Source organism: Petaurus breviceps, unplaced genomic scaffold (genome assembly GCF_028583685.1).
Source record: "Petaurus breviceps papuanus isolate PSGF00001 unplaced genomic scaffold, PetGlider_PUasm1.0 91133, whole genome shotgun sequence".
NCBI classification, from domain to species: Eukaryota; Metazoa; Chordata; class Mammalia; order Diprotodontia; family Petauridae; genus Petaurus; species Petaurus breviceps.
Window position 1 is genome coordinate 12,503,774 of NW_027187419.1, and position 15,161 is coordinate 12,518,934.

The 15,161-nt window shown below is 38.6% G+C and overlaps 1 protein-coding gene across 5 annotated transcripts in view; it reads left to right on the plus strand.

Moving 5' to 3' along the window:
- Positions 1 to 15,161, plus strand: part of CUNH11orf65 (chromosome unknown C11orf65 homolog) — a 64,060-nt gene that overhangs the window by 43,064 nt on the left and 5,835 nt on the right. For all 5 annotated transcript variants that reach the window (XM_069080506.1, XM_069080507.1, XM_069080505.1 and 2 more), the window contains 2 exons: positions 4,086 to 4,256; positions 11,588 to 11,643. In XM_069080506.1, the coding sequence (XP_068936607.1) occupies positions 4,086 to 4,256; positions 11,588 to 11,643 (227 nt within the window). The remainder of the gene's footprint in view (positions 1 to 4,085; positions 4,257 to 11,587; positions 11,644 to 15,161) is intronic.

Sequence of the window (15,161 nt, forward strand, 5' to 3'; positions counted from 1 at the left end):
TGTTCTCAAGGAAGACCAATGACATCAGGAGGGTGATGTCTTGACTTGCAAGTGAATTGGATTTAAGTGAGGCAGAGCAGAGCAAAGTCATCAGCCTCACTCCTTCAGAGTCATTGGATTCCAGTGGTAAGACATAGGTCAGGGCAACTGGTGATTGCCCCAGATGCAGTGGGAGACCTTGATCTTTTTAAGCTAAGGTCTTAGTTTGTTTAAGGCAATGTCTATTCATCAGTTAAAGGTTAGGATAGAATTGAGATAAAAGATGGCCTACTTTGCCTTCACAAAAAAAAAAAATCAATCAGGGAAGGGAAGACCCTCAGAGTTTCTGGCCAAAGCAGAAACAATTGCTATTTACACTCAACTCTAAGCCATCAAAACCAAAATAATGAGCAAGTGAAGCTTGGGCTGGGGTCTATTATTGGCCAGTGAGAGCCAGAGTGATTTGGGTTTAAAGGCACAGTCAAGTAGTTTCATTTGAATCCCACTGGGCTTTATCAAAAGTCTGGTTTTTCAGAGCTATATTTCAAGAAATCATAAACAAAAACTACATGAGAAAAAAAGAGTTAATGGAAGAGAGGATGGTGGGAGTTGTTCATGGTTGGATTTTGACAAAAATGGGAGCATGGGATGTAAGAGTAGAAGAAAGTATAGAGTTGACCTATTTCACTAAGGGGTTGATATTGGGAGGAGGAGAGGGAAATCAGAGTAGATGCCTGAGTGATAGACAACCTGGAAATATGTTCAAGAGTTGAAGGAATGGAGGCCAGGGGGAGGAAAACAAACAGGCTTAGGAAGAGGAAGGCATAAAGAAAGATGGATTAAGATTAGGTCAGTTAGAGGAATGTCAGGTTTTTTACTGTGGAAATGAACACTTGATGGCAAGATCAAAGCTGTGACCATCTCTATGTATAGCTAAGGTAGAGTATAGGTGGTTTAGGGAGTTGATTAGCTTGAGGAATTAAGATGTTAGAATGTTTAAAGAAACATCAACACATACGTTGATGTTTCCAATATAAAGGCAGGAATTGGGTAGAGGAAGACTATGAGCCAAGTCCTGAACTCCTTGAAAAAGCAAATAATATGGCCTCCATAAGAAAAGGGAAAGGGAAAGGAGGGGAGGGTCAGGAAAAGGACATTTATATAATACCTATTTTGTGCCAGGCACTGTACTAAGTACTTTTACAAATATCTCAGTTGATCCTCACAACAACCTTGTGAACTAGGTAATATTACTAACTCCAATTTTATACTTGTGGAAACTCAGGCAAACAAAAGTTAAATGACTTGCCCAGGGTCACACAGCTACTAAGTATCTAGGGCCAGATTTGAACTCAGATCTTCCTAACTCCAGGCATGGTACTCTTATCTACTGTGCCACCTAGTTGCCAGCCAGCTTATATAGCCTGCTGTTAACTACTGAGACCAGTAGATAGCCACCAGGCTCTGAGTTGGGTTATAAATTTGGAGATAATGAATCTCAAAGGAGGAGAGATTGCTGAGTGATGGCATCAGAGGAGAGTCTGAAAATAGTAATGAGGAGCAAGGAGTATTTTGCTTCCCCCCCTGGGGCTAGTTTGTCTAAGAGGAGCCAGATCTTTTGCTAACAGAGTAATTATTTTACATCTCCTTTCCTCAAATTTTCTAATAGAAAACTATCGCATCTTAGCTTTTAATAATAATTCTACCATTACTTACCCCATTTCCTTTTGAAGTTAAGCCTTGAATCTTACTCTAGGCCTGTGAAGTGTTCCTTTTTTCCCCATCATGCAATAATTTATATAGAATCCTTTCCATTTAATTTGTCTTATTTTTCCAACTGAATTTTCTAACTTTTTCTTTAGCTGAAAATGTATTGCTCTTACCTCTAAGGTTATTATTATTCAGATTAAGAATATTTTAAGATTTCTTTCTCACCTTAAGAATAAGCATTAATTTTTTTAGAAAAAATTGTTAAAAAAATTTTTCTGACCAATGCACAGTTCAAATGATTTCTGTATTTGCAGAAATAAAAGCAAATTGCAGCATTCATGATGTCCTAACTACTTAACTGCTACTACTGTTATTTAGCATTGTAGTAGTCCTTGCAGAGGTGGTGTGGCCATGAAGCAAGAAGGTGGAAGTCAGTACAGTTCTCCGGGCTCTAGACAGCTCTTCAAAAGAGAGGTGCCCATCTGCATGGATAGAGGGAAGGTTCTCACCTAGGATTTCTCCACACCAGGGAATCGAGATCTAGTTCCTTTTCTTGTCCTATAGCATTACTTATAAGCAATGTGAAGAAAGCTTTCAATTAGAGCTGTAGCAGGAGTATTGTCATAGGGCTTTAAAGTCTTCAAAGTGCTTGACAGATGTTAACTGATTAAAATTGTTTCAAAATACAAGTTGTTCGAATGCTTTAGTATTTGAATACTAAATATTAAGTATCAAATACTAAACAATTTGAACAACTTCACTTTGATAGTTAAACATCAATACTCTCTTTATCAACACAATGTACTATGTCATACTGTCCTGCCAAAAAAAAAAAGGTACCAGAATTTTTGTGTACTGTTTTCTGAGTGTTAGAAGATGATCATTCAGTAGTTAAACCTGATCTTGAGCTTATATATGTGTGAAAGCCAACCATTTCAAAAAGTGTTCCTAGGCATTTGTTTCTTAAATGCTTTATTGATATAATTTTTTAAAAAATCATTGTCACTTGCCTTTGAATGGAAGGGAACCCCCCAAAGAACCCTCTCTTGTAAGAAAAAAAAAAGTATGGTTAAGTAAAACAAATTTAACATGTTTGAAAAGTACATCCCTCATTTCCTACTTGCTTTATCATCAAGTATCATTGGTCACTAAAGTCATAATTGGTCACTGCATTGATCAAAGCCCCCAACCCCTTGTTTTCTAATTTCTAGCTGTACTATAGTTCAGACATGGACTGAATTTTAATAGCTTTGCATCAGTAGGACCCTATTCAGATTGATTGCAGAGACTTGACGGTAGAGCCTTTGTCCCAAGCATTAGAGTACTGCCAGCTCCTCCAGACATTAAAGTTGATCACATTGTTCTCTAAAAAGTATAGAAAACTGTGAAATGCTAACTTATAATGAAGATAATTTAAGAAATTTGCTGTTGGCCCTCTAAGATATATCTCCTCTTGTTGTACATATCCTATTCAGAAAGTGACCCAGCCTTATTCCTGTGTTTCAGAGTGAATTGGCTACCACTAAACATCTTAAATTGAAAATAAATACCCATATGGAAAATACTAAAAACCAATCTTTTGGCTCAGAACTATTAGCTTTTTTTATGCTATTAGTAAATATTGGATAGATGTATGGTATTTATGCATTTTTCTGTATTGTTTTCAATTGTGTCCAACTCTTCATGACCCATTTGGGTCTTGGCAAAGATACTGGAGTGGTTTGCCATTTACTTCTTCAGCTCATTTTACAGTCTTCTTGATCCCAGACCTGGCATTCTATCCACTGTGCAATCTAGCTGCCCCATTTATGCATACCTAACTAATAAAGAACAAAAGTTACCTGTAAGATTTTGGGCAAGTCATTTCAACTATGTGAGCTTCATGATCTGTAAAGTGAAGATCTTTCCAGCTCTGAAATCTTCTGATTTTATTATCTAATGACTTTATTTTTCCTTGTAACCTTATGATTTAACAAGGTGTATGCTTTAGCCACCTTGTACCAGGCTCCAGTGAGCCAGCTGTTAAATTTTCAACACAAGCATCTACACTTCAGAAATCAGCAAATAGTACAAATCAGAGCTTGATTTGTTTTGTTGATTGTCAATTTAAACTTAAGATAGTAAAATGTAAATAAAGGAGGTTAAATTTAAAAGTGTGCCATGTCTACATTTTTTTTCCTAGAGGGCCACTTGTTTACCAAGACACTCCTGAATTTAACTCACTGAGATAATGAGGTTGAAATGTGAAGTTCAGTGATAAGTATCAGTTCTATATGGATGACTGGATTGCTTTCTTTCTAGAGATCCAGAATAAGAATTTTGTCTAATATGTTAAATCCTTAATGCCACTTAAAGTTATCAGTATTATCTTCTCATAGTCAATTTTCTTTTCTTAGGTATTATGCAGGAAGCCTGGAAACAAGGAAAGCAGATACTAGATGTACAGACTTAATTCTTAAGGCAACAAAAGGATTGATAAAAGCATTTGAAGAAGGTGGAATGGACTCAGTGATGGAATGGGAAGTGGATGAAGTTATAAACTGGACAAATACATTGAACTTTGATGAGTAAGTAGATGTTGCCTTTTGGAATGATAGGGAAGGAATCAGTGTCTAATCCTCTTTATTTCTCTATCCCATTCTCGTCCCTTTCTTTGCCATTGAGGATCTTGGTGCCTTAGAGATACTCCTCCCTGACAGCAATGTGCAGGTGGCAATGGGGGTGGCAAAAGCAACAGAGCTAGTGATGGTGTTGGGGATCTTTCCCAACAGCTGTGGCACCACTACTCATTAGACTGTAAGAGTAACATAGTGGCATTTGTTGCCCCCATATCTTTTTCCAGCACAACCATAGGATGGGGAGAGAAAAGAAGGAAAAGACAGAAAACACAAGATAAGGGGAGAGACATTACCAATTTAGAAAGGATGAGGGATTTTTAGGAAGAGCTCTGATGACTAAACATTTTCTCACAAAACCATAAGAAATAGTAGTCTAACCCAGTGCCCCTCTGATCTCTTCCTGGGTTCGGTTTAGGAGGCTGTATAGACAATGGGGATTCCGTTTCCAGTGGTGATGTCCTATCTGAATTAATTTCATGCTCATATTTCACCCTTCATTTCCATATTTTACTTCAGGAATCTGTGGTTACCTCAGTGTGAGTACTCCTTTTACTGACACAGATTGCAGCCTTTTGAAATTTGAAAGTTCTTAAAGGTTCCTGAAAAGACCATCCCTCTGAAGCTAGTCTAGTAATGAGCCTTTGTAAATTCATCAGTCCCATGCCCAATTTTGGAGTCATCTTCAACTCACATGACATACCCATTCCTTTGTCAGGTCTGGTCCGTTCTACCTCCTCAAAATCTGCCTCATCTTTCCCCTTTGCTCTACTCACATGACCATCACACCAGTTCAAATTGTCTTTACTTCCCACCTGCATGATTATGACAGCCTCCTAATTATTTTCTCTGCCTTCAATTTATCCCCCACACAACTACCAAAGTGATTTTTCTAAAGGTCTGATGATATGGCTCCCCTACTCAATAAACTCCAGTAGTTCCCTATTACCTCTGGCTATAAATGCAAACTTCCATTTAGCATCTTAAACCCTTCTCAGTCTGGTTCCAGGCTTCTTTTCCAGCCTTAATAGACATGCTTTTTCATGCATTCTACAATCTAGCCTACCTGGCCTTCTTACTCTTCATCATACCCAACATTCCATCACCATGCTGACGCTCCGGCTGCCCCTTACACCTGGAATGCATTTGCTTCTCACCTCTACCTTTCAGAATCTTTAGCTACCTTTAGAACTCAGCTTAAATGTCATTTCTTACATGAAGCCTTTCCTGATCCTCCTGTTAGTTCTTCCTCCCTAAAATTACCTTATATTTGCATTATGTATATTTATATATGTACATGTTGCTTTGCCTAAAGTATAATACTAACTCCATGAGGGCAGGAATCTTTAAAAATTTTTTGTCGTTGTATCATTGGCCCTTCATACAATTCCTGACATATTATATGTACTTAATAAATGTTTATTGATCGATTGATATAATAATGTGTGAAATAACAACACCCAAAACACAAGTGCTTGAAGAGTATATTTAATACAAGGAAGACTTAAAGCTTAAAAATAAAATGTTGCCTTATGAGATAATGAAGTCCCATTCCAAGAAGTGTTCAAGCAGAAGCTGAATGACTCATTTTCAGGGATATCATAGTTAGATTTCATGCTAAGGCAGGAGTTGGACTAGATGAACCCTTTCAACTCTGGGATGCTGTGATTCTAGAAGAGGTAGATTATTTTATTATACCTAAAGCAAACTGTGGTCAATTCAAAAGCCAAAACACTAAATAATAATAATAATAATAAATTATTCTAAAAAATTTCATCTTCTTAGAAAAATTTTTCTTCACTAGTATTATTTTTAAAAACAATTTCCTGAATACTCTCATAGAACAGACATGTATTAGGTTCTACAAAAATTTAATTGTAGAAAACATGGATACTTGATAAATTAGATACATTCAGGACTATGTATTACTAAAATGTTTTTAATCAGTTAACTATCTGTTCCCTAATTTTTGTGCTTTCAAAAATTCTGAAAGTTTGAAAGGTGAAGGATTCAGATGAGTTCCAGCAGATAAGCTGATTATATCAGGCTTCCCATCCTTATTCTTTTATTGAATTTGTTGGTTTTAGAGATTGGGGGCATAAGGATTTATGTGAGAAAGGGAGTGGAATTCAGTGAGATCAGGCATTTTTCCCTTCTAGCCAAACTTTGGAAATAAGAAGTCTAAGACTGTTTCTAAAGACAATGCAGAGTATATGCTAACAGATTAATTACTTGACTTGATTATGTCTATTTGCTATAAGGATTTATTTTTCCTTTGCAAGTAGGGTAGGGAGGTGAGCAGAGATTTAGGGGAAAAAGTGAAGCATATGATAGAGCAGTCAAAAAAAAAAAAAGAAAAGAGGGTTATTGAAGCATGTTTTTGTAAGGGATTAAAAACCTCATTTAAAATTTAATCAAGAACAATTTAAAACAACAAAATTTAATCAAGGTTTCTCAGGATAAAAACAGGAAATTTTTATTCTTTTTCCCCTGGTGAAGAGGGCAGTCCTCTCCATGAAAGATCAGTGAGAGGAGGCATGTTACAGAAGACAGAACAAGAATTTATACCCTAATGAAATCAAGCCTTTACTCCTTTCCTCCTTTCCTCGCCTCCCTTCTCCCAGTCTTGGTTAGAAATCTTCCCCAATGGCAAATAACAAAGAAGCCCACCCTATTGGAGGCGGGAAATAGGGTATCATTATTCATGTCTTTATTTGGCAACCTCTAAAGTGAGGGAGGGGAAAAGGTTGAAAGCAAGGGTGGAGGTCGAAAACCCCTAAAAGGCCTAATGCTGATAAGGGTGTGGCAAACAAGGGTGGAGATTGAAAGACTCCTGAAAGGGGGCTTAATGCTGATGTGGCGGTAGCAAAGAAGGGGGAAGGGTGAAACGCAAACCTGCCACTAGATTCTAGGACATTGTGAAGTTTTTTGGGGGGTGTTTTGTTTTTGTTTTTTTTTGCTTTTTGGAGGGCAATGGGGGTTAAGTAACTTGCCCAAGGTTACAGGGCTAGTATTTTTGTGTGGGTGCTAAGTGTCTGAGGCTGGAACCGAACTCAGGTCAGGTCCTCTGGACTCCGGGTCCTACACTTTACTTACTGCACTACCTACCAGCCCCTGTGAAGTTTTTCATATCCCATTCACTTTTAAATGCAGAGATCAGAAGGAAGTGCAGAAAGAAACACTGGCTAGCTGGGCAGTTTTTAAATTAACATATTGAATTTATTACATATGTGGTTTTTAAAGCAAGCTTTACACAATGGAGATTTGCAGATTCACATGAAATCCTCTTTTTCTGTTCTACTTTGTATATGGAAATGTTCTTTTTTGGTGTTCTTTAAATTAAGAAATGAAAGAATAAAACTAATATTAGGAGTATTATAGCACTGAAAAGTAATCTCCCTTTAGAAGAGGCATTAGATGATTTAGAATGTTTTTTAAACAAATAACCTACCTTGTTCCAACAAGCTAGTTGGTAACCTAGTACCTCTCAGAATGTTTTTAGTGGGAAAGGAGAGGAGAATGTTTCCAAATAAGAAACTACCAGGACTATTTGGGTATAGAAGAGGTTCCCACTACAGCTGTTCAATTTCCTATTTCATAGATCCCTGAGTTATGAATGATACCTGGCATAACAATGATAACTGCAAACAGGCAAACCTTGAAATTTATTTTTTTCAATAATTTTTTTTCCGGTATAGTAGCAATTTCTGAGTTGTAGGTACAAAGAAAAAGACCATCAAGTAGGATAAAATGGTTAGAATAGAGAGTGTATGAAGGAGAATAATGCATAAGAAAACAGCAAAGATAGAAAGGGGGTCAGGTCATGAAGGGTAACCTAAGAGATGTCTGTATTTGATCCTAGAGGTAATAAGAAGCCTTTAGAATTTACTGAGTAGGTAGGAGGGTTGGTCAATAAGCTTCAAGTATTCATTATGTGCCAGACACATGTTAAACATTTGGGAATACAAAGAAAGGCAAAAACACAGTGCCTGGTTTTTTTTTTTCGGGTTCAGTTTGCATTATTTTTTTTTCATTTTTCAAATGCTTAATAAGCTTCTGATTTACATCATTCATTTCCGCCAGATTTTGAGTTATAAATTTTCTCCCTGTTTTTCCCCTACCTACCGCCTCAAAATAGCAGTCCCATAAGATATCCCCTCCTCTAATCTGCCCTCTCCTGTATTTTCTCCCATACCCCTTTTGACTTTTCCAGTAGGGCATGGTGGATCTCTATGCCCCAGTGCCTGTATATCTTATTTACCAATTACATGTAAAATAGAATTAATAATAGTATATGTATGTGTATATATATATATATATATATATGTATATTTAAACATTTGATTTTAAAACTTTGAATTAAAGATTCATTCCCTTCCTCCCTTGTCACCTACCCTTACTGGGAAGATAAGCAGTTCAGTGTAGGTTGTACATGTGTAGCTAATGCAAAACAATAACATAGTAGATATATTGTAAAAGACTGACTATATTTCCCTCCCTCCTATCCCACCTCCCACTTGTTCTATTCTCTACTTTGATCCCGTCCCTTTTCAAAAGTGGGTGCTTCCAACTTCCCTCCCCCTCAGCCTGCCCTCCCTTCCATCATCCCCTTTCTCATCCCCTTCCCCCCATACTCTCCTGTAGGGTGAGATACTCTATTTAGTGTGTATTTCATTCCCTCCCCAAGCCAAATTCAATGAGAATAAGGTTGACCCATTCCCTTTTGCCTTCCTATTCTTCCCCTCCATTGTAACCATTTTCCCTTGCCTCTTCTTTATGAGATAGTTTACCCCATTCTGTCTCTCCCCATCTCCTCTCATTATATTCTTCTCTCCCCTCTTAATTTCACCTTTTAAGTATCATTGCTTCCTGTTAAATTGGTCCTGTGCCCTCTATCTATGTATACCTGTAAACATATATAAACACATTCACATATGTATTCATATGTCCATATACCCTCATATATAGACATATATATTTCTATTCCCTTCAACTATTTTCATACTGAGAAAAGTTTCATCAGTTACAATTATTGTTATTCCATGTAGGAATGTTAATAGTTCAACTTTGAGAAGTTCCTTATGATTTCTTTTCCCTGTTTACCCTCTCATGCTTCTCTTGCTTCTTGTATCTGAATGTCAAATTTTCTATTCAACTCTGGTTTTTTCATCAAGAATGCTTGAAAGTCCTCTATTCCACTGAATGACCATATTTTCCCCTGAAACATGATACTCAGTTTTGCTGGGTAGGTGATTCTTGGTTTTAATCCCAGCTCCTTTGACCTCCGGAATATCATATTCCAAACCCTTTGATCCCTCAGTGTAGAAGCTGCCAGATCCTGGGTTATCCTGATTGTGTTTCCACAATATTCAAATTATTTCTTCCTAGCTGCTTGTAATATTCTGTCCTTAATCTGGGAATTCCGGAACCTGGCTATAATATTCCTAGAAGTTTTCTTTTTAGGATTTTTTTCAGGAGGTGATTGGTGGATTCTTTCAACCCCTATTTTGCCCTTTGGTTCTAAAACATCAGGGCAGTTTTCTTTGAGAACTTCCTAGAGGATGATTTCTAGGTTCTTACTTTGATCATGGCTTTCAGGTATTATATAATTTTTAAATTATCTCTCCTGCATCTATTTTCCAGGTCAGTGGTTTTTCCCATAAGATATTTCACCTTGCCTTCTATTCTTTCATTTGTTTGGATCTGTTTAACAGCATCTTGATTTCTCATAAAGTCATTAGCTTCCATTTGCACCAATCTAATTCTGAAGCAATGATTCTCCTGATTGAGCTTTTGAGATTCTTTTCCCATCTGGCAAATTCAGCTTTTTAAGGCATTCTTCTCCACATTGGCTTTTTGAACCTCTTTTGCCGTTTGAGTTAGTCTATTTTTTAAGGTAGTATTTTCCTCAGTCAGGCTGTTGACTCTCATTTCATAATTTTCTTGCATTGTTCTCATTTCTCTTCCCAATTTTTCCTCCAATTCTCTTATCTGCTTCTTAAGGTCCTCTATGGCCTGTAACCAGCTTGTATTTTCCTTTGAAGCTTTTGGTGCAGGAGTTCTGACTTCACTGTCTTCCTCCTGTTCCATGCTTTGCTTCTTTTTGTCCCCAAAATAGGAGTCTAATGTTGGAATCTTCTGTTTGCTTTATTTCCTTTGCCTGGTCATGTCGCCCCTCAGTCACTTGACCCCTGGGCTTTTTGCCACAGTAGAACTCTGCCACCAGACAGGGGAGCTTTCGTCCCAAACACTGGGGTTTTCTCAGCTGCCGGAGGTATTAGTTGGGTGCCCTCTTTGAAGCCTTCACAAGCTCTGGCAAGCTGGACACACGCCCCAGGACTTCCACCCTAGACTTCAATCCAGATCCAAGTAGGTTAAAGCAAGAGCGATTACCCCTTAGACTGGTTGCTTGGTCCCCCTACACTCTGCAGGCCAGGAGCTAAAGCTGCCATGTGGCACTGGCTGGCTGTGCTGGTGTCTCAGTGGCCGACACACTCCCACTTACTGGGTCCCAAAGTCCAGATTGCACTGACCTCTCACTTTGTCCTTTGCATCTATGTGTTGATAATTCTGGAAATGGCCACAGCTGCTGCTGATCTGGAGTCCCTCTGGCCAGCAGCTTGTCAGGCCCTCCCTGGGGCTAAAACCTCTGGCTCCCGGGCCTGGGCTCGGCTCCCAGAGCTCTGTGCTGGCCAATTCCTGCCGGCCTGCTGGGCTGTCCTCAGCAGGATGTTAGCTTCTCTGTCATTTTGTGGGTTTTGCAGCTCCAAAGTTTGTTCAGAGTCCCCTTTTTACATTGATTGGGGAAGGTGGAAGACAGAGCTGCTCAGAGGTCGTGCTTCTACCCATCTTGACCAGTACCTGTTCTTAAGGAGCTCATAATCTAAGATCTGTTTCAGGAATAACTGGGCAGCTATGTGGGCGAAGGGTTGAAGTGGAGAGAGACTCGGGCCAGGGAGAACAAATTAGGAGGCTATTGTAATAGTTGCAGTGAGAAGTAATGAGGGACTGAACTGAGATGATAGCTGTTTAAGTGGAAATAAGGGTCCAAGAAATGTGGAGAAGGAAAAAAAAGATAAGATTTAGCAATTTACTGGATATTTGGAATGAATTAGAGTGAGGAGTCAAGGATGATGCTGATAGTTGTGAACCTAAGTGAAGGGAAGGCTGCTGGTGCCCTCAACAGTAATGGAAATACAAGTAATATTTGTTTCTTCATTGGTTTATTTTACATTGATTTATTATTGATATTTATTTACAAATACATGTTATTGTGTGCTTAGGTATGTCAACAATTGGAAAAGCATTGCTACAAGCAACTCTTCAGCTAATATTCTAGGTAAGCCATTTTAAAGCTAGATATGATAAACTATCATGACTAAACTTAGTTCCAACATTTTGAGAGGTCTGTATTTTAAAGTAGACTTAAACTGCTATAGTAGTTGATAAAGACTTATTTTGAAAGACAAGACTGTAAATAAAATTGCTCTTGTAAGGGGTAAAAAAAAAGTTAAGAAAAAGAACTAGAACCTAAGGGGCTTCCTTAACTTTTTTACACCTTTTAAACCTTTCTTCAGAATCAGGAATTTTGTGTTTTGCTTGTTACCTTCCTCTTTGTTTCTCTCTCTCTTCCCTGATACCCCATCTCCCCTCCCCAATTTCTATTGGTTTTCCAGTTGTTTGATGTTTGTCAAATTTGATGTATTTCTTTTTTATTTTTATTTTTTTACTTTTTGGAGGGCACTTGGGGTTAACTGACTTGCCCAAGGTCACATGGCTAGTTTTTGTGTTGTGTCTGAGGCCGGATTTGAACTCAGGTCCTCCTGACTTCAGGGCCAGTGCTCTATTCACTGTGCCACTTAGCCGCACCTAAATTTGATGTATTTCTACACCAAACAATTTCTGTTTCTGTGTGTGTTCAACACTCCTTTGTCCGTTTCAGATAAAAGTTAATTTCATTTGATGCCAAGTCCTCCTATCCCTTCTTCCATGTTTGTATACTTTTTTGGGGGATGTAACCCAGTTATGCAGGACACCTAGGTGGCACGGTGCTGGGCCTGGGGTCAGTAATACTCATCATCTTCATCAGTTCAAATCTAACCTCAGACATTTACTGGATATATGACTTGTCTAGTTACTTGACCCTATATGCCTTAGTTTCCTCATCTGTAAAATGAGCTGGAGCAGTAAATGTCAAACTGCTCCAGTATCTTTGCTAGGAAAATTCCAAATGGGATCACAGAGAGTCAGACACAACTAAACAACAAAACCCAATTATGACGTTCCAACTCTTTTTCCTCCTCTCTCTACATTGTGTTTTATCCTTCTGTCCTTTCAATTAACCTTTCTTGTCTGTCTCTTCAAACCCTCAAAACAGAACCAGTCCATCCCCAGGATCTGTGTTTTGTGTTTTTTATTTTTTTTTAACTCCCCCAATATCCTGTGAAGACATTAAGTTTCTGAAAGGACACCTGTTTCTTTTTATTGGAATGTGAGCACTGCCTCATTATTCAGCTCCTTCTAGTTACACAAATAAATTTACCTTTCTAGGTTTCTCTGACCTCTTGGGGTTTTATTTTAGAGTTTCTAACTCAGTTCTGGTCTTTTCATCAAAAATGCTTGAAAGTCCTCTGTTCTATTAATGATTCATTTTCCCCCATAGCGATTATACTCATTTTGAAGGGTAAGTTATTCTTTGCCTAAGTTAATATACTTCACCCTTTGGAATACTGTATTCCACAGATCCTTATTTCAATATGTGTAAACTTGTTCACTTTGTGTGATCCTGACTGTAGGTAGTTACTAAGTATTTGAACTTGTTTTTTCTGGATGTTTGCATTATTTTTTTCTTTGATAATGAGCACCCTGAATTTTGACTATGCTATTCCTGGGGGCAAGGAGGCTTTGACTTTTGGGGTCGTTTTCAGGATTTCAGGATCCATTTCAGTGGATTCTATTTTTATTTTACCCTTTGGTTCTAGTAGATATTGATAGTTTTTAATTTATGATTTCTTGAAATATAGTGTCCAGGCTTTTTTTTTTTAACTTTTTGTTTTCCAGCAATCCAATGATTTTTCAGTTATTTCTCCTTGACCTGTTTTCCAGGCTGTTTTCTTCTATTATTTTTTCTAATATTCCTTGCTATCTCATGGCATCTCAGCTTCTCCACTATCTCAACTTCTGTTGGTCTATTTTAATTTTCAGGGAGTCCAATTTGTGAGTAAGATGTTTATCACTTTCTCTTCAAAGCTATTTATTCTCCTTCCAATTCTTTCCTCCAGAGATTTTATTTATCTATTTCTTCTCGGTATTCATGTAGTCCATAGGTTCCCAAAGTGGGTGATACCGCCCCTTGGGGGCATTGCAACAATCCAGGAGGTTGGTAGTAGCCTCAGGTGTAATTGAGGGGCATTGAATAATCTAACCCAACCCCAGGGGGGCACTGAGTTAACTTTTTTAAAAGGGGACTATAGGCCAAATAAGTTTGGGAACCTTGTTTTTCTTTTTTCTCTGCTTTCAGCTGTCATGGAGTTGCTTCTTTGGGGAGATTTCTAGATTTGCAAAAAAATTTGCTGTTTTCTTAGAGTTACCCACCTCTCCAGCTTTAGTTCCTAAATTGGGACTTTGTGCCAGGGCCAGACTCTTGGTCCCTACTCTGCTTTTGTATGGGGTACTTGACGTTGACTTGAGTTCCCTGGGGTCTTGTGCTGACCTCTACCTCCCAATATTAACCCCCTCCACCCCAGATTTTTAAGTTTATCATGCTGGATGTTCAGGGCCATCTCAGGACAGAATGTGAAGGACCTGAGAGTTCGTAGACCGGGGACACCGTACTGGTTGGTGGTCACTGATATTCCCTGAGGCTTCCAAGGACTTTCTGACCATTTGAGGATTTTCTCTGGGGAGCCCTCTGCTTTTGTTGCCAGTAGACAAAGAGCTTTGCAGGCCACATGTGTCTTGTCTCTGATCACCCTGGGAAGCTGCCCTGTGTTGGCAGTGACATTACTAAATAGGCCTCCTTTCCCATTGTTTGTGGCCTTCTAGCTAATTTTTTGTGCTGTTCAGGGGTGGGAAAAGTCACTGTAGTTTCTCATTGAATTTTTAAATCATTAAAATTTGCTTTGGTTTGAACTTCAGGGCTATTGCTGGAGTAGGCATATAGGAACTAGATGGCCTTTTTTTCATTCAGGGAGCCATCTTGGCAGAAGTGCATAGTATGTTTTAAAGTCCAAGAGTGCAAGATTACTTTCATCATTTTTTTTTCAGTGTGTCCCTTGATATTCTTGCCCACTTTCTTTTTTTAAAATGTATTTAGCAAGGAACATCAAGGAAGTCCCTGATTTCCTCGACCTTCCATGGAGCTGAAGATGTACTTGGGCTTCTTATCGATGGATATGCAACTTCAGTATACTACAGATTCATGTCATCTAATTGCAACTGTCTTCACTGCTGCACCTGCAACCCTTTCATTTATACTTGATGCTTTTCTCTTGTACTCCCAAGAGCAGCTATTATAAAGCTCTGTAAGGATTATGGGATTTAAAGATCTTCCATGCCCCATGGACGTGCTGACATAGCAGAGCAAGAGAAAGCGGAAAGCGAGAAAAAGTGAAAGCCGAGCTAACGGTCCTGCGGTTGGCGGTTGGCAGCGGTTGCGGTTGCCCTTTTTTTTTTTTTTTTTTTTGGAGTTAGGACTCCTGCTGAGCACTGCCGGGGGCCGGAGCTGCTGGGAGCGCGCTTCCCGGACGCTGGGTGGTTGCTGTGAGTGGGGAGAGGAGGACCTTTGCCTGAGGTAGCCTGTTCTGTTTTAAAGGCTTGAGAATGTGGGTGCTTTCTACTTTATCTACCTGTGCCAAT